General features: G+C 32.2%; 2 protein-coding genes across 3 annotated transcripts; one reads left to right on the forward strand and one right to left on the reverse strand.

Annotated features, from left to right (window-relative positions):
* Nucleotides 1–7,844: 7,844 nt before the first annotated feature.
* On the forward strand, nt 7,845–12,866 carry LOC139856002 (RNA polymerase sigma factor sigF, chloroplastic). Of its 2 annotated transcripts, none has more exons than XM_071845242.1 (9): nt 7,845–8,090; nt 9,890–10,041; nt 10,127–10,251; nt 10,328–10,510; nt 10,587–10,860; nt 10,949–11,179; nt 11,381–11,521; nt 11,616–11,816; nt 12,357–12,866. In XM_071845242.1, the coding sequence occupies exons 1-9, from the start codon at nt 8,000–8,002 to the stop codon at nt 12,642–12,644; spliced, it is 1,686 nt and encodes a 561-aa protein (XP_071701343.1). In that variant the 5' UTR covers nt 7,845–7,999; the 3' UTR covers nt 12,645–12,866. The 2 variants fall into 2 exon arrangements, with proteins under 2 accessions (XP_071701343.1, XP_071701344.1); XM_071845243.1 differs by having other exon boundaries at nt 10,127–10,245.
* Nucleotides 12,867–12,973: 107 nt separating this feature from the next.
* LOC139856003 (fatty acyl-CoA reductase 3-like) lies at nt 12,974–18,560 on the reverse strand. Its single transcript, XM_071845244.1, has 10 exons — nt 18,435–18,560; nt 18,086–18,189; nt 17,792–17,994; nt 17,443–17,543; nt 17,160–17,355; nt 16,912–17,073; nt 16,409–16,490; nt 15,498–15,767; nt 13,938–14,068; nt 12,974–13,238 (listed from the first exon to the last, which is right to left on the reverse strand). Exons 1-10 carry the CDS (start codon nt 18,517–18,519, stop codon nt 13,085–13,087), a joined length of 1,488 nt encoding a protein of 495 aa, XP_071701345.1. The 5' UTR covers nt 18,520–18,560; the 3' UTR covers nt 12,974–13,084.
* Nucleotides 18,561–19,317: the final 757 nt, after the last annotated feature.

The following is a 19,317-nucleotide window of genomic DNA, read 5'->3' on the forward strand; positions in this document are numbered from 1 at the left end:
TTACATGGGTCTCCTGAATACTATCCTACCCCGAGGAATAAAGACAAGAGGAAATGTTTTGAAGAAACTGGGCCGTCAAAGAAAAGATCCCGATCTCCTTTCTACGATGAAGTTGATGCCAAGTACGAGCTCATGAATCTGCGAAAAACTACCGATGACCTAATTCGCCATATTGCAAGGATCGATTTTCAAATGAAGGAAAAAGACCTAGCGATCAAGAAGCTCATGGAGGAAAATGCTGAACTAAAGAAAGAGATAAAGTTGGTGAAGTATGAAGGTGATAGAAATACCCGATGGGGGAAGCAATCTCTCTCTTGCTTAAGAGAAGATGTTAACCTTAGATTGAAGATGGAGGAAAACCGCGTGAATAATCAACTTTCTATAAGGGACCACAAGTACCATGTAATCAACAATGAAGTTTCTAACCTTTATGATAATCTCGAGTTCCTGCATGAGAAACAAAAGGCGAGGAACGAGAAAGTTGATGAGTTTATGAAGAAGGTGGAGGATGAGAAGAAGAAATATGAAGATTACTTCAATCTTAATATTTCCTAGATTATTTTTCCAATTCCTTGTCTATGTAAAGGCTATGCCTTAAACTATTTCTATTTCCGAATCGTGTAATAAAGGCTTGTTTAATGCCTCGTTCTTAATAATATAAAGTGTTTCGTTCATATCATATTCATCTTTATCCTGCCTAAAAAGTCTTCAAACTTATGACCTATCAGATTTATCAAACTTCTATACACCCTTATGTAGTGGAGAATCATGGTTCGTCCAACTGCACCAACTCTTACCACGATGTCTCATAACTTTCTCGTTTGACCACGTCCATTTCATAACTTTCACAACTTCCATAACTTTCAAAGGTATGAAAGTTGACAAAGTCTATAAAGACTGCAACTTAAAACTAGCCAACCATGACTCGACAAGTTCGTAACTATTTTCATGGATGACATTTTGATCTGCTCCAAGAGTGAGAAAGAACATGAGCAACATTTGCAAATTCATTCTTAAGAAGAAGAACAACTCTACGCAAACTTTTCTAAGTGCAAGTTTTGGCTTAAAACCGACATGTTGTCAATCCAGCTAAGATTACTGCTATCCTTAATACACTATATTAGAAATCATCATTTATCATATCCTGACCTTATGGAGTGACCTTGGAATGAAAATATGAATTAGTGAAATATAATGACGGTGGCCAACGTGATTATATTACGGTAATTCATAGAAAAATTCCAATATCATGACGTATGGAATAGAAAGTGATTCAAAGAAAACTCTCAAGCTATCTGTTCAAAAACCCAAATGCAAGAAGAAAAAAGATCATCTTGATATTAGTAGATACCAAAGACTGCGAAGCATATTCGTCAATTTTTAGGACTTTCCGGTTACTATCGGAGATTCATAAAAGATTTTTCCCTTCTTGCCAAACCTCTTACGAAGCTAACTCAAAAAGGGAAGAAGTTTGAGTGGTCCGAAGAACATGAATCTGCTTTCAAGATTCTGAAAGAGAAGTTGACCACAGCCCCGATTCTATCTTTACCTGAAGGTACTGACGATTTTGTTGTTTACTGCGATGCCTCAAAGCAAGGCTTTGGTTGTGTTTTAATGTAACGTGAAAAGGTTATTGCCTACGCATCTAGACAGTTGAAGAAACACGAGGAGAACTATACCACACACGACCTTGAGTTAGGTGCCGTGGTATTTGCATTAAATATATGGAGATATTATCTATATGGTACCCAGTTTACGGTGTACACTGACCATAAAAGTCTTCGACACATCTTTGATCAAAAACAGCTGAATATGAGGCAAAGCCGATGGCTCGAGTTATTAAACGATTATGACTGTAAGATGGAATATCATCCTGGCAAGGCAAACGTAGTTGCCGATGCCCTCAGTCGAAAAGACGATGTTAAACGTGTTCGTACCTTAAACCTGAAAATCAAATCAAATCTTATATCACGAATCTGCGAAGCTCAACTGGAAGCTATTAAACCAACACTTATCGAAGGTGAAGGACCTATCGGTTTCGAGAACCAACTCCAAGTGAAAGCTAATGGTACACGGTACTTTGGCAACAGAATTTGGGTTCCTCGCTTCGGTAATCTCCGTGAACTAGTCTTGGATGAAGCGCATAAGACTAGGTATTCTATTCATCCGGGTTCCAGTAAGATGTACCACGATGTGAAGGAATTCTACTGGTGGCCTAATATGAAAGCCGACATTGCTACTTATGTTAGTAAGTGTCTCACTTGTTTGAAAGTCAAGGCTGAACATCAAAAGCCTTCTGGTCTATTGACACAACCCGATATTCCGCAGTGGAAGTGGGAATGTATCGCTATGGACTATATTACTAAATTGCCCAAGACTTCTAGTGGCAATGATACTATATGGGTCATAGTAGATCGTCTTACTAAATCTGCTCATTTTTTACCGGTCAAGGAGACCGACAAGATGGAGAGATTGTCACAACTGTATATCAAAGAAAATGTCTCTCGTCATGGTGTTCCTATATCAATCATATCCGATCGCGATAGTAGATTCACTTCCAGATTCTGGAAATCCTTACAATCTGCTCTTGGAACTCAACTCGACATGAGTACTGCTTATCATCCGCAAACCGATGGTCAAAGTGAACGAACCATTTAAACATTGGAAGATATGCTTCGCGCTTGTGTTATCGACTTCGGCAAAGGCTGGGATAGACATTTGCCTTTGGTTGAGTTCTCTTACAATAATAGTTACCACTCAAGTATTAAGGCTGCACCTTTTGAGGCCTTATACGGACGAAAATGTAGATCCCCACTGTGCTGGGATGAATTAGAGGACAGACAGTTAACTGGTCCTGAAATCATACACGAGACAACCGAAAAGATAGTTCAGATTAAGAAACGAATAGAAACTGCCCGCAGTCGACAGAAGAGCTATGCTAATAAAGGTCGAAAAGATTTGGAATTCCAAGTTGGTGACAAAGTCATGTTGAAAGTATCCCCTTGGAAAGGCGTCGTTCGTTTTGGTAAACGAAGCAAACTAAGTCCGCGTTTTGTTGGACCCTTCAAAATTACTGAAAGGATCGGACCCGTGGCTTATCGATTAGAATTACCTGCTGAACTTAGCAGCGTACACGACGTATTTCATGTCTCGAATCTTAAAAAGTGTCTCGCTGATGACACTCTGGTTATTCCTTTAGATGACATTCGCATTGATGATAAAATGCACTTCATAGAGGAACCTGTAGAAGTCATGGACCGATCTGCTAAACGCTTAAAACAAAGCACCATACCTATTGTTAAGATCCATTGGAATTCACAACATGGCCCCGAGTATACCTGGGAACGTGAAGACCAAATGAAACAGAAATATCCCCATCTCTTCTCAACCGCTGATGCATCCGAGAAGTCTACCTAAAACTTCGGGACGAAGTTTTTATTAACGGGGAGGTACTGTAACAACCCTCACTTTTCGACTTCTAAATTTCTGAATTAACCCTAGGGTTATATGTCTGACTATATGTATTAAGGGTTGTTATATACAATTAAATATTGACCGAATAGTAATTTTTAGTCAACAATGTACGCTTAAATAAATAATATATTATTAATTTATATAATTTGACATAATTTAACTAAGTATATAAACTTTGTATCACTTTTATTATTTAGTTAATGTATTATATATTTAACTATATAATAAATCCAATTATATATAAATGTAATAATATTTACAAACTTACTAAAGCTATAGTTTAATAATTAAAATCATAATTATTATTAAAAATACAAAATACCGAATTATTTATTATTTTTATGCAAAATTTGTATTTATTAATTAAATAAAAAAAATATATTATTGACAAATATTCTTGGAAAAACATTAAATAAATTTGTTTATTTACATAAAAAAAATCCTTAAAATAAATAAAAAAATAAAAAAATAAATTACTTTTTAATTAAAAATTGTAATGAAAAAACTACTTTTATTATTTTATTTTGTGCATTATCCCATGACCTAACATTTAATACTTTTTAATTTTAAAATTCCATTAAGATTTAAATATTTCTTTTTCTTTTAATTATTTTATTCTTTTTACCTAATTTTTTCAAGTATAAATACCCCTCATTTCTCATTCAAACTCACACCAAAATTTCTCTCATTCTCTCTTTGAAGAATTACTAATAGTAAGTATTCTTTTCTTACTTTTTATTTTTTTTACTTTTTACTTTTTACTTTTTACTTTTTACTTTTTATTTCGGTTATTATTTTTACCGAAATATGTAAATAATGTTATAAATTATATGCAATTAAAAATAAAATAAATAACATGTATACACTATTACTATTACTAGCACCTATAACCTACTACTTATATTGTAACATAAAAACATTTTGGGATATGTATTAGAGATGTATAGATCTTCGAACTTTCTTGGCGAATGGTTTCTATGAGATTCTAGGCAGAGGGTTTGGATTTCCGATTTAAAGGGTCCTATAGCTCAAGCCCCTAGATCTAAATTAGCCATTCGAAGGGAAAGGGGTGATTGGAAGCTTATCTAATACGACAAGTATCCTAAAATGGAAAACACTGATAAAAGTAGAAACTCTCTAGTCATAGAAACTTAGTAAAATAAAAAACTTTCTAAAAATGGAAACTTTATAAAAATAGTAACTTACTAGGAATAGAAACTTAGTAAAACAAACTATACTTAAACATGGGCAAAACACTTAGCTACTCTTAAATGTCAATAGGTTGACTTTCCTGCTCACTCGTTCAACTCTTTATTCCGAGGAATAACTCTCTCTCTACTTACTAAGGTGAATTCATAGCCCATCTTTAATTGCTAGCAAACTTACTTACTTTTACTTGGGGTGAGACACATGCTGTTTTTACTTTTTGCACTTTAGACACAAGTACCAAACTGTTAAACTATGCTATACCCGGCTATGTCCGACTAAGTCCCTACAGTGATATTTTTAATTGCTGCGGCATGCTTAATTATTGGGGGTAGGCCTATCGGGAGTAACGTCCCCGATACATTTGACCAAGTCATTGTATTACTTAATAATGAAATTAAACCGACAAGGACAGACACAACTTGTCATGGGGCAAACTTGAACGTTTAGTCTAAATATCACGCATTGGCATAACTTTTTGATCCTGCGGGAGATCAACTTTACAAACTAAATCTTGTGGTCTAAAACAACGACAAACTTTTTGTTAAACCTATGAACTTCACTCAACCTTTTTGGTTGACACTTTAGCATGTTTTGTCTCAGGTGCTGTTTGATTCAAGCTCTTATACTTACTGCTTATGTGATGCTACTTGGACATAGGATCAAGAGATATCGCATTTATTACTTCTGCATGTGAACATTTACGACATTGTTATTCCTGTCATTGTAACGACATTTCATTTTCCGCTGCGTACTCATTAAAGTTAAATTCATCATTTAGTATTGTTCTCGTTTATTATAATATGTTGGTATGTTTTGATAATAGTGACGTTCCTTCCAGACCCTATTGGGAGGATGTTACAATATATATATATATATACACATACATATATATATATATATATATATATATATATATATATATATATATATATATATATATATAAAACACTCCGTTTCGAATATACACATACATATATATATATATATATATATATATATATATATATATATACACATATATATATATATATATATACACATATATATATATATATATACACATATATATATATATATATATATATATATATATATATATATATATATATATATACTCCGTTTCGAATATAATTACCCTTAATTATTGGGCATTTGACAAAATCTTCCTTGGCCAAAACGCAAATTGTAGAGAATAAAATGACCACTTTTTTGCATGCTATTAGTAGATATTGAAATTACACAACATGTTTAGTTGTATTGGTTATCTGACCTTTGAGTTTTATATAATTTTGATTTACATGACAAGTTGATGTCGTTTAATTTCAACATTCTATGTACTTTCAGCATTATACATTTGTTTTAACAATCTATCGAATTTAATATTGGATCATATAGTTATAGTAGTCCCGCGAGAACGCTGGTTATAGACTAATAATAATAATAATAATAATAATAATAATAATAATAATAATAAATTTGTTCGCCGGCAATTTTTTTTTTGAAATAAGTATTTATAAATATATATAATTTTCAAAATTTTAGGCCCCTAAAATTTTCGAATCATGTGCAACCGCACACTTAGCACATGTCCGAAGACTATGTTGTTTATTATGTTTGTCGTACGTAAAGAGAAATGATTTAGTTTTCAAGAAAAAGAGGAGCAATGGGTCGATGTTAGTCAGTGAAATACAACTAAAAGCTTATGAATGGATTTCAAACAGGTCAAGAAAGTCATCCCTCAATTGGTCGCAATGGTTGATAAATCTGAACTCCTATGATGTTCATGGCTAGTTAGTTTGTAATAGTTTTGCTCTATCCCTTTCTTTCGTGGTTTTTGATGTAATCTTGTAAGGCATTATCTTATATGCCTTCTGTTCCTCCTTTTTTTTTAATAATATATGCTTTGCCTTTCCAAAAAAAAAAAAAATAATAGCAACTTACGTATAGCCACACTAAACCAGTGGAAAACCTACCTTGAGCCAAGTGAAGTCTTGTAACATCATTATTCATTAGTTTGAAATTTTTATTAAAAATTATACTTCAAATTGTGTTAAACACCATATATTTTTAAGATATATGTTCTTAAAGGTAAACATTTCTAAAATACGCCTCGTTAGTTTTGAAAAAAACATTCACTACCTCTTTGAATTTTTGCCACAGAAACACCGAGTGCCTGTCGATCAACCCGCGAGTTTAACATCCGATTAATATTCATGTTTGCCTTTTGTTATGTCATACGAAGTAGGGCTTTGCTCTGCATAGTCCATACTCGACCGAAACCCAAATTTTGATGAAAATAGGAACCAATGATCACCATAAATATATAGTTCGGTTCGGTTCGGTCCGGTTCTAGCTTCGGTCCTAACGATTCGGGTAAGACTCGACCGTATATATACTTTTGAAAAAAACTATATATATATATATATATATATACCTATTATTTAATTTTCATATTTACAAAGCACTTCATATAATTATCAATATATGACACACGAAAAGATAACATATAGATGAAACTAATCCAAATTTAAAATCAATGCAGTAATCAAAACTTCAAATGATAGCAATTCATAAATAAAACAAATTTGATAGATTTAATGAGAGTTATAATTTACGAAATTCTAGATATAAAATATAAGTTAAAAACTAATTTTACAATGAAAAGTCTTCTAATCTTCTTCCGAAGTTTCAACATTGTTGTAATTAATTATACGGACTATGTTAATTTATTGAAAAAATAATTCTAACTAGAAAGCATGTATGTATGTATATTTATTGACCACCGACTATACATACTACTACCAAGAAATCTATATTTGGTAAAAGTTCTACAATATAATTGATTCACCGAAGAAGATTACGTATGTATATATCGGTTCAAATTCCTTGGTTTTTTCGGGTTTGACCCGAACCGGACCGAAACATGAAATAGTCAAAATATATGGACTAAGGACCAAACCAAATATTCTCGTGTATGCTTAGTCCTCGGTTTTTTCGGTTCTATCCGAACCATGAACACCCGAGGTATTCATTAGACGTGTTTTTGTTTCCTTTTTTATCTAAGAGAACCAAATGTGTAATAAAGCAATAGATAAAGGGCATATCAGTGAAGCTATATAAACCTGTATTAAAACATTAAAACCATTATCCTTTCAGAAAGATAAAACTCCCCTTCTCTTATGGCCTCAGAGTCAGACTCTGAATATTTCCCTCTTTGATTGTTTTATTCATCACTTTCACACATCTTAAGTTTATCATCAATAGATATACATATATACACATACAATCGTATACATACACACATTGATGTATATTAATGGAAGCAGCAGCAGCAAGCAAAATGCTTTCATCATCTTTAATTATACCCCCAAGAAACCAACTCAAGCAATCTCCTCATCCTCCTTCAGGTAATAATAAAGTTTGAATTTTTACTCTTTTACTGTTCTTTAATTCTGTGTATAAATATTTTGGTACACCAAGTGTTTGATGAATTGCCTCAACGAACATTGAAATTGCTGTGACTGCTTTTATGTATCTCTTATACATTTTGTTTGCTTACCTTATCTTGGAAAGAAAAAGGTGAAATGTGCTTTAGTAATATAGTAATTTTAAGAGATTTTTGGTTATATATTTGTTGACCTTTGGCAACTGTAACTGGTTTGCTATCTATAGTGTTTGAACTTTGAAGCAAAGACACATGGTTCTGGACTTTAACTTATCCGAATTTAGTTAAAAGTTTTGGGTTAAAGCCAAAAATAGGCTATAAACTTACACAAATGTACCGATGTCGCTCACAAACCCATTTCCGTCCTACTGTCGCCTACAAACTTATAAAAAATGTACCAATATTAACATTTTGTTACGGATTACCTGCTGAACAGGTAAACTTAATTATTTAACTTATTTTTTTCATTTTATATGTCCCGATGTCGCCCATATACTTTCAGTTTCTGTTCCGATGTATCATCGGCGTGTCAAAACTACCTAGAAGCCACGTCATCAATTGTTTTCGTTACAGGTAAAAAAAGTATAGTGGGCGACATCAGCACATTTTTTATAAGTTTGTAGGCGACAGTAGGACGGAAATGGGTTTGTGGGCGACACCGGTACATTTGTGTAAGTTTGTAGCCTATTTTTGGCTTTAACCCAAAAGTTTTAGGCATTGGTATCATGCCATAATAAACTATCAGTATGCTTCTATGTATGCCATAGTAAATAGTTATAGTTAACAGTTGTGTTTTCAATTATTTCTAAATTATCCGTATGCTTCTATTAGCAAACCCGTGCGTCAACGAAGGGTAAAATCAATTTTAAAAATATTTAATTATCTATAGCAAGTCACTATTACTAGTGATATAAGCCACCTCATCAGAAAATGTCACATAATGAAGAAAGTAGTCATTAGGTGATCGAAATACCAAATTAGCCACCATCAAAGAATTATATAACGAGAATTAAAAAAAGGAAGAGAACTGCGAGAACCATTTAATTACAAGGATTTTCACATATTCATAGGTTGAATCACATATAAATGTTGATGGAGAGTAAGATTGAACAAAAAAAAAAAGTTTAAAAAGACCTATAATTTAACTATATAATCAAATATATAATTTCTCGTTCACATGTGCAGATGTGTTTGTAGACATGCGAACATTTCATATAATTCACAATTACATGTAATTTGTGGTTGTGAACATTTGTTTTCCAATGATATGAACATTAGATAACAGTTATATGTAATTGGTTGAATATAAATGCATATAAACCATGTAATTTAATGGTTCTCGCAGTTCTCGCCCTTTTTGTGGTTCTCGTTTGAATCTGCTTCATATGATATCAAACCCTTTACCCGAATAAAAGAAGTATATATGATTACCACGTCCCGACAGATTTAAATTGTCAAAATGGGCCACCAACATATACATATATATATATATATATATATATATATATATATATATATATATATATATATATATATATATATATATATATATATATATATATATATATATTGTGTGTGTGTGTGTGTGTGTGTGTGTGTGTGTGTCTATTATATGATATTAGGCCCTCTACGAAAAATTCAAGAATTTATTTTTGTAACTACATATCTGAAATTGGGTTTACAACACATCTGCTCTAAAGTTTAAGAATTTAAGATTGGCTTGTAATTACCTAAACTGATGCCATAACAATGCTATTGCAGCTCTAAAGTTATATGAGCCTGCATCTCCTGCACACTCTTCTATGTTAGCAACTTCTTTAGCTCAACATTTCCCTACTTCTGTGTTAATTCAAGAACAACGTCGTGAAAGCAAGCCACTATTGCAGACTATAAAAGATGAGAAAACATCCCAGGTAAGTCCACATTTTCAAAGGGTTGTATTCTTCTAGTAAATTTGACTAACTTTATTTAATGTTTGAATAAACTTGTTGTTTACAGGCAACAGTGGATAGCGGTCAGATAGAAACTGAGTCTTCAACACATGAAGCGGTTGGTATAAGTTCTGATCAATACTTAAAAGAATTCCAATCCCAGTTGCTACAGTGGCCTGGTTTATGGTATTTGTAAGAATGAAATTATCTTATTCTTTTTATGATGGGAGCTTTTAAAAATAAAAAAACTAAAAAAGTGCGCTCACAGGTTACCATACTCAGATACAAATGAAAACCCAATTCCCTCTTCAACGATGCAGACTATGGATGTCGAAATGAGACAAGTTGTTGCCCTTGCAAAAAAGGCTCTTTCAGCTTCAAAAGAAGCAGCTTCACTAGCTGATGATGTTGAATCATTTGGAGTTGACCAAGAAAGTCTAATCACTTTAAGGTTTGACCTTTTTCATATATGTGTTATCTTTGTTTAGCTAGACATATATTTACAAGTTTGATGTGTGACTTTCCAGCTTCGGATCTACAAATTCAAGTCTAGTTCAAACCAAGAAAGTCAAATTTGTAAAGTCAACACGTCTCCTAGAGAGGCAATCCAAGAGGAGAAAAGAGTCAAAGTCAAAAGTTATTGTTCGTGAGACTAGCACTTCTACAAAACCCGAGCCAGAGAAGAAAACGTCATATAAAGATGCTAATCTACATGATCCTCTCCGTATGTTCTTGGCACGTCCAGTAACAAGAGAACTTTTGACTTCCAAAGAAGAACTTGAACTCATTGCCAATATAAAGGTTTGAAATTAACATTGTACCAAACATGTTTGTTTTCAGTTATGTTAGTTAATTTTGATGTAACTAACAAAGGGTTGCAATATTTTAGGGTGGGATGATACTAGAAGAAGCTAGGAGTCGGTTATATGATCAGTTTGGCCGTGAACCAACATTGGTTGAGTGGGCCGAAGCTGCTAATCTTAGTAGCCAAGATTTAAAGTCTCGAATTCACCTTGGTAATAGTAGCCGGGAGAAGTTAATATGTGCCAATTTACGTATGGTTGTTTATATAGCAAAACAATATAGGGGACGTGGACTCGATCTTCAGGACCTTTTGCAGGTAACAACTTATTCTGTTAAGTTTCCGATAACCCACTCTCTTTAGACCTAAAAAACCCATCAAAGTTTCAATTTTTTTTTAGTTTGATGTACTATGTACTATATTAGGAATTAATCCCAATTGATAATCACAATTTTATGCTACAAGACCATTTAATGTAAACTAATTTAAAGTTTTTTTTTTTTTGCTCTCCATTTGCAGGAAGGGAGTATGGGCCTCATGAGAAGTGTTCATAAATTTAAGCCCCAAGCTGGTTGTCGTTTTGCTACGTATGCTTATTGGTGGATAAGACAATCTATTAGACGAGCTATATTTCAAAATTCCAAGCTCATACGTTTGCCAGTATGCCATTGTTTTTGAATATTATATTATTTTATTAAATTTATTAAAAAGAAGGTGCTTAAGCATGTACTGATATAATTATATTAACATGCAGGAAGGTGTATATAGTATGATGTACAAGGTTAGTGAAGCAAAGAGACTCTGCATACGTGAAGGTAATCACGAGCCTACGCAGAAAGAAATTGCAGATCAGGCTGGAATGACTGTCGATAAACTGCAAAACTTGCGGTCTATACAAAAAATAACTCTCTCATTGCAAAAGCCTATTTGGGCTAATGATAGTACCACATATGAGGTATTCACTTCCCATAATATAATGTTAAATTCTTAAATTTAATTTCATAAGTTTTTTGTAAATAGTTTACAGAGGCGCGTTAGGCACATGTGCAAAGTGTGCAACCGAACATGGCCCAAAATTTTGAAAAATAATAATGCATTTATTTATGTACAGTAGCGGAATATTATTCAAACAAAGATTTGAAGTTATAATTAGCTAGTTTAAAGATTATAAGCTAGAAAAGATTAGCTTATTATTGTTTGACACCCAACTACTTAGATAACCCAAGCTCAAGTAAGCAACTTTCATTTATTTTAATTTTTTGCCCATATAATAAGAGCCCATTTCTATGTCTCGAACAGGACTTTCAAAATTAACTTTCAAAATTAATGAGACGGCATGATAATTTAAAAGAACTCAATTACTTATAATGGGCTTGATAGGTGTGGTCCTGATGGCCGCGTTCAGGCCCAAATTTCAGGGGTTACGACTGGACTTGTTTTGCATCTTGTTTGAAGCATCAAGAAATTTTATAAGATTTTAATTTTGTTATTTCAGGAAATCACTCCTGATACTACAATTGATACACCGGACGCAAGTGCAACAAAGCAACTTATGAGAAACCATATTACAAACCTTCTTGGTGTTCTAAACCCAAGAGAGAGAAAAGTAATCCGATTGAGGTACGGAATTGGATGTGAGGTACGGAAATCGTTAGCTGATATAGGAATCATGTTGGGTGTGTCTAAAGAACGAATTCGACAAGTGGAAAACCGAGCCCTGTTTAAACTGAAGCAATATTCTGAAAGCCAAGGACTTGATGCATATAAAGAATTGCTTATTTGATCTTTACAACACAAAAACTCTGTACTTTATTATAAAGAGATGATGAAATGTAGGCTTTTTGAAATGGGTTAGGTACAACTCTTCCTGCATAGGGTACTCATGTTTGCATCAGAAATGGGAAGGGGACCTTTTAGAATGTTCGTTACCATACCTTTCATACTTTTATGTAATCAGAAACGGTAAACATTTAGCTCTTGATGTATACAACGTTTTTTTGATACTTGTTCTTTGCTGTATCTTAAGCCTTACTACACGCGATATAATCTATTAATGCTAATAGCTTAAGTCAACACATTTAATTTAATGTGAAATTATTGTAGAAGCTTGAAGGTTACACTATAGTAAGTTACAAATCATCCGATTTTAAGCTTATCGTTCATTATTAAAGACGAGTAATTATTAAGGTGACCCTGATATATATAGATCATATGGGCTTATGATCATTTAAATTCATATTTCACAAGTCCAGGAATGTGGGTGTGTATGAGGTAGTCTTCCCAATCGATTACCTTTGGATCGAAGTAGACAACATTCTCGTCGTTTTTACTTTCTCTAATCGTCCTACGCAACTTTTCAGTATTTGTGTCATCGTACCTGTCACCATTTAAAAAATATATATATATTCAAAACCTTAAACACAGAGATTAGAATCTCAAGAGGTAGTCTGGTAGTTGAGTCTTGAAAATCTATGGTGGAAGCTCAAGTTTCTTTTTTTATTTAATATTTTTTGTTTGGTAATGAGGAACCCCAATGAATGAACACATTGGCTCCCCATAGCACGTAAACCTCGGATTCGGGAATCCAGACGTCACCCCAATGTAAGGTAAACACATTCCACTTTAAATCCCTAATTAGGTTCAAAAGGACATTACCAAGGATTGAACCCGAGACCTACAACTTCAATAGGAGTCTTGGTAGCCACTTGAGAGTGGCCATTTAGGAAACTCAAGTTCAATTCCCATAATCAGCAACTTTGGGGTCTTGCCTTAAAAAACACGGAGATGTTACTACCTCCGTCCCAAATTAATAGTCATGTTTTAACTTTTCAAAATCTTTATTTCTTAACTTTGATTTTAAATAATTTTTTTTGTGTGTTATAAAATATTTAATGAAAGTTATATCAAACGAAAACACGTATAAAACTTAATTCATCCATATAAATTTCAACAAATATAATATAATATAATATAAAAAATTTTATTTAAAGTCAAAAGTTAAAAAATAAAAACTTTGAAAAGTTAATTTAGGACATAGAGAGTATTAATTAATCAGGTGAAATATGATATAGCTCACAAGTTGGTCCGAGAGAACAAGTATGGTTTGTAAAGCTCCACTAGTCGAAGTGCGCAGTTGCGCTTTTGTTCAAGATTCTTGTATGTTTTAGCAAAAGCTCCACAAAATATGAATCCAACAAATTTAAAAACCTAAAGAAACATTAAATGATTATTGATCTCCTGTCAAGGGGTAACCAATCAGAGAGAAGCGGGGTGAAGCAATTTTTTTTTCAATTTTTTAAAAAACTTTGTTCACGAACATTATAGATTGGATGAAAATATGAACATTTAATAAAGACACTTTGTGATAAATGTTTTTATTTTGGCGGGAAAACGTTCGAAGAATTAATATATAACAATTATTTTGTTTTTCAAGCGTATTTTGGGGTTTTATATATTAGGGTTTAGAAATTTAGGGTTTAGATTTAGGATTTAGATTGCGTTTTTAAAACGAACGGTTTAGATTTTAGGGTTTAGGGTTTTGAGTTTTGGGACTAAACTCTAAACCCTAAATTCTAAATCGGGCTAAATTTTGACAAAAAGTTTTCACAAAACATGAAAGAAAACGTTAACATTTTTCACGTTCAATATTATCTTGATTGTTACTTTTGTCAATCGTTGTTCCGCCTAAATAATAACATTAATTAAGAAGTTTCTTTTTTGAATGTTCATATTTTCATGTGATCTTGATGCCTGAAAAGAATTCCAAAAAAGCGAGAAAAAAAAAATTGCTTCCCACTTTCCCTCGATTGGTTACTTTCTCCATTGATCATATATATATATATATATATATATATATATATATATATATATATATATATATATATATATATATATATATATATATAGTGGTAGATACAAGAGGAAAGTAACCAATCGGGGGGAAGCAAAATTTTTTTTTTTTCTTTTTCGTTTTTTGAAAAAACTTTGTTCACGAACATTATAGATTTGATGAAAATATGAACATTTAATAAAGACACTTTGTGATAAATGTTTTTATTTTTGCGGGAAAACGCTCGAAGAACTAATATATAACAATTATCGTGTTTTTCGAGCGTATGTTGAGGTTTTAGATATTAGGGTTTATATGGTTTAGATATTAGGGTTTAGAAATTTAGGGTTTAGGGTTTAGATTTAGGATTTAGATTGATTTTGTAACACGAACGGTTTAGAGTTTAGGGTTTTGGGTTTGGTGTTTTGGGTTTATGGAATAAACCCAAAATACCAAACCTCAAACCCTAAACCCTAAACTCTAAATCGGGCTAAATTTTACTTCACAAAACATGAAGAAAAAAAACATTAATATTCTTCACGAACAATATTATCTTGAATGTTATTTTTGTCGTTCGTTTTCTCGCCTAAATAATAACATTCATCACGAAGTGTCTTTTCTAAATGTTCATATTTTCGTGTGATCTTGATGCCTGAAAAAAAAATTCAAAAAAAAACAAAAAAAATTTGCTTCCCCGCTTCCCCTCGATTGGTTACTTCCCCATTGATCCTGCCCATATATATATATATATATATTTGGAAAAAATAGACAAAAGAGTAGTAGAAGAATAGCCAAATTAAATTTAACCTGCAATGGAAGCAAGTAATGAAAAGTGATATATCGATAGAAACTAGCAGGTGATTTCAAAACTTTATGATCAGAAACTACGATCTTGTTTCCGTCGTTATTAGTCCTTGGATGTTGAGTAAAGTATATGTTCATGCATTTACAAATTGTAGTTAGCTTCAAAGAGTTTGATACTGAAGATCCCACATGATAAATTGTTTCGGAACAAGTTTGATTGGCATGATTCACGATGCACGCGATCATAGCATTCACCACCATATCGCCAGGTATCTAGAATATATATTTGATCGTTAGACTGACACTTTTGGAATGTGACGTGGAGTCAAAATTGGACTTTTTAGAAGAGAAAGAAAAATCTTATTGTGATGTGATAATGTTAAAATTTAAAGAGGATTTTGATGTGAAAAATGTTAAAATTTAAAGAGGATTTTGATGTGATAATGTTAAAAATCTTATTGTGATGTGATAATGTTAAAATTTAAAGAGGATTTTGATGTGAAAAATCTTATTGTGATGTGATAATGTTAAAATTTATTGTGATGTGATAATGTTAAAATTTAAAATTTAGAAAAATCTTGTTGGATTTTGATGTTAAATTTGAGTGATAAAATTTTAGATGATGTGATAAAATATGATTGAAAATTGAGTGTAACGTAAATAAATTAATAAAATGAATATATACTTGTTGAATTTTGATCAGTTTCATCCAATTTCACCCCTAATATTGTCACCGCATTGCTAACTAACGCCCAACAAATTAAAATTCTAACACCGCGTAACACGATCTGATGAGCATTAAAATTCAAACACAATTTGTCGCCTAATATGTTGCCCGTAAGCCATGGTCTTATAGAAAAGTTTGGTTGAGTAAATGGAAATAATTTGAACAAGTTTGATTTAGATGAACTCACCGCTTCATATACATTTTCAAGATCTGCTGGCATGCATGTTAATCTACCCTTGCCATAATTAGCGATAAAAATATCCATACACCTGCAAAATTTAAAATATTACGGAGTATTAGTTACGGATATAATAATAATATATTAATATAATAATAATAATAATATAATAATAATAATAATCTAAATAATAATAATAATAATAATAATAATAATAATAATAATAATAATAATAATAATATTATTATTATTATTAATACTAATATTAATATTAATATTAATATTAATATTAATATTAATATTAAAAATAATAAAATGTGAGGAATGTTGTTATGGTTGGCAATTGTGTGTTTGAAAATGTCATGGGAGGAAGTAGTGAGGAAGTGGAGAGAGAAAGCTGATATGGCGTTGAGTTGACGATGAAGCATATCAAAAAGTGACCAATGAGATCATCTTAGATTAGAAATGCAATTACATTAACTTTTGGGTTACACTATAACAGAATTACCTACTTGATGCCTTCAATCCAGCCAGGGAAGGGTTCCTTGTAGGTACTGGTAATAATCGTTGGCCGAAGTATAACTAACGGTACATCTCCTTTCAACTTCCCAAGAATCATCTCCCCCATTGCCTTTGTGAAAACATATGTATTTGGCCAACCATAATGTTTTGCCCTGCATCCAAAAAACAAATCTTGATCAAGAATCGCGTACGCAAATTAATCACTTGAAAATTCTAGTATATATAACCGCTTAATGACCTTCTCATGCCCATTTCTTTCATTGCAGTTGTAATCACTTTCTCGTTAATGTTGGGATCGTAATTGAGCATCTTTAGTTTATCTATAATCATCCTCTTCTCTTGTTCGATGTCGAGACTTTGTGTTTCATTAAGCGTATCTCCCAAGTGGTACGGTGTTTCACGGATTAGTCCTGGCTTCTCACCGGACACATAGGCTAAATATATACAATATTTGTTACACAATTATCAGTATAATTGATTAATTTAATTGTGAAAATAATGAAATTTATCTACCAACTTACCAGTGGAAACATGAAGAATCAGCTTTATGTTGACACATTTCTTAGCAAAATTCAATACATTTATAGCACCGTATGTATTAAGAGCCAGAGCAACATCGTATCTATATGAATCACATAAACGATATATATTACTTATTATTATGATTAAATTCGTCACAAAAACTAATACGAGTATATATACTAGTCCTCTTTGGGTATTAATTCTTAAAATGAAAGCTTTATCTGTTTACTTGTTCGACTATAAATATGTTCGACTATAAATAAATTATCTACGGAACATTCAATTCCATCATAAATTGTGTATATACATGTATGTGTGTATTTGTACGTGAAGTATGCATATACACACCTTTCGTCAAACTTAACAGAGGCAGCTACATTAACAACAACATCAACATCCCTCCACATCTGTTCATTCAGCGAGGAGTCATGTACTCCCAAGTTCTCATAGGTGATGTCTCCGGCAATTACAGTAACTTTTTCCGACAGAAAGTTTTGAAAATTTGTGTCGTATTTTTCTTTAAGGACCGCAAACAAGTCCTTTGAGACAACCTAAATGATATGCATGCATTAAAAACTATTTTATAATTATTTTCAACATATAATTAGCGTTTTCTTGTCTCGCATGACTGAGTGATCATACCTCGGTGTTGAAACGTTGCAAGGCAGACTTGGCATCAACAACTCTAATAAGTAGATAAAGCTTCTTAACATTTGGTTGAACTCTAAGTATCTTCTCCACAAAAACTACATTATAGATGTGCACATAAGTATATATAGATTGAACTACTTAGCCATTGGGGTAGAGGTATTGTGTTGTCCGTTCAACCCATAAATTGGAGCTGAAGTGACACATTCGGCCAAAAAAATGTGTCAATAGCAAATTTTACATGTCTACTCGATATAATATATGGTATTGTATATCATCAGAAACATCATAAACAAACAAACATGCAATGTATATATATGTAGAAGTATATATAGGGCTTTACTTTTTGCCAGAAATCCAGTGGCGCCAGTGACGAAAATACTCTTTTGTTCAAAAAAATCAAGAATGTTCCTTCCCAACTCCATCATAAAAAGAGTGAGTTTGTGATCGATAAACTCGATCGAGATGATCACTTGTTTAATTTTACTTGCATATTTATATTGAGATTCGTACTTATAGTACTATCATGCATATTAATAATGCTTGTTGCCTATTTCTTAGTCACCCAAAAATAGCCTAAACTAGTTGTGGAGCTCTCGCTTCGCGCTGAGGGCTCCGTTTTGAATGCGAGTTAAAAAAAAGTCTTGATTTATTTTGTAAAAAAGAGTTTTTTTCGACATATAACATTGAAGGTTTGTTCCTTTTGTGAAAGTTGATTCTTTTACGAAAGTTACTTTTTTTATCGTTGGAGACAAAAAAAAAGAAAAAAAATACTGTAGCACAGTAGTGAACTCTGTGGGTCCAACTGTTTGAGCGCAGTGTACAAGTCGGTAAAGCGTGGTGAGTGTTATTATTCAGTATTTTTGGTTTTAGTAATGGAATAAATAATAATTTAGAATTTAGAATATAGGTAAAAAGTGGGGGTTTGATTTGTATTTTAATGGAAGTTATGGAATAATTTAGAATTTAGAATTTAGAATATAGGTAAAAAGTGAGGGGTTTGATTTGTATTTTAATGAAAGTTAGGGGATTAGTTTTGTGAAAAGCAAAAATATAAATAGTACTATTTATGGCATATAAGACAAATTTTGTCTATCAGATAATATGTTAATAACGAGTGTAGTTAAACACAGAATAAGGAATTAACAATCTCTATTATACATTTATACATATATACTCAAACTGAGAAAATGAATGGTGATTGGGCACATAAAGGCATGAAGAGT

Source organism: Rutidosis leptorrhynchoides, chromosome 6 (genome assembly GCF_046630445.1).
Source record: "Rutidosis leptorrhynchoides isolate AG116_Rl617_1_P2 chromosome 6, CSIRO_AGI_Rlap_v1, whole genome shotgun sequence".
Taxonomy (NCBI): domain Eukaryota; kingdom Viridiplantae; phylum Streptophyta; class Magnoliopsida; order Asterales; family Asteraceae; genus Rutidosis; species Rutidosis leptorrhynchoides.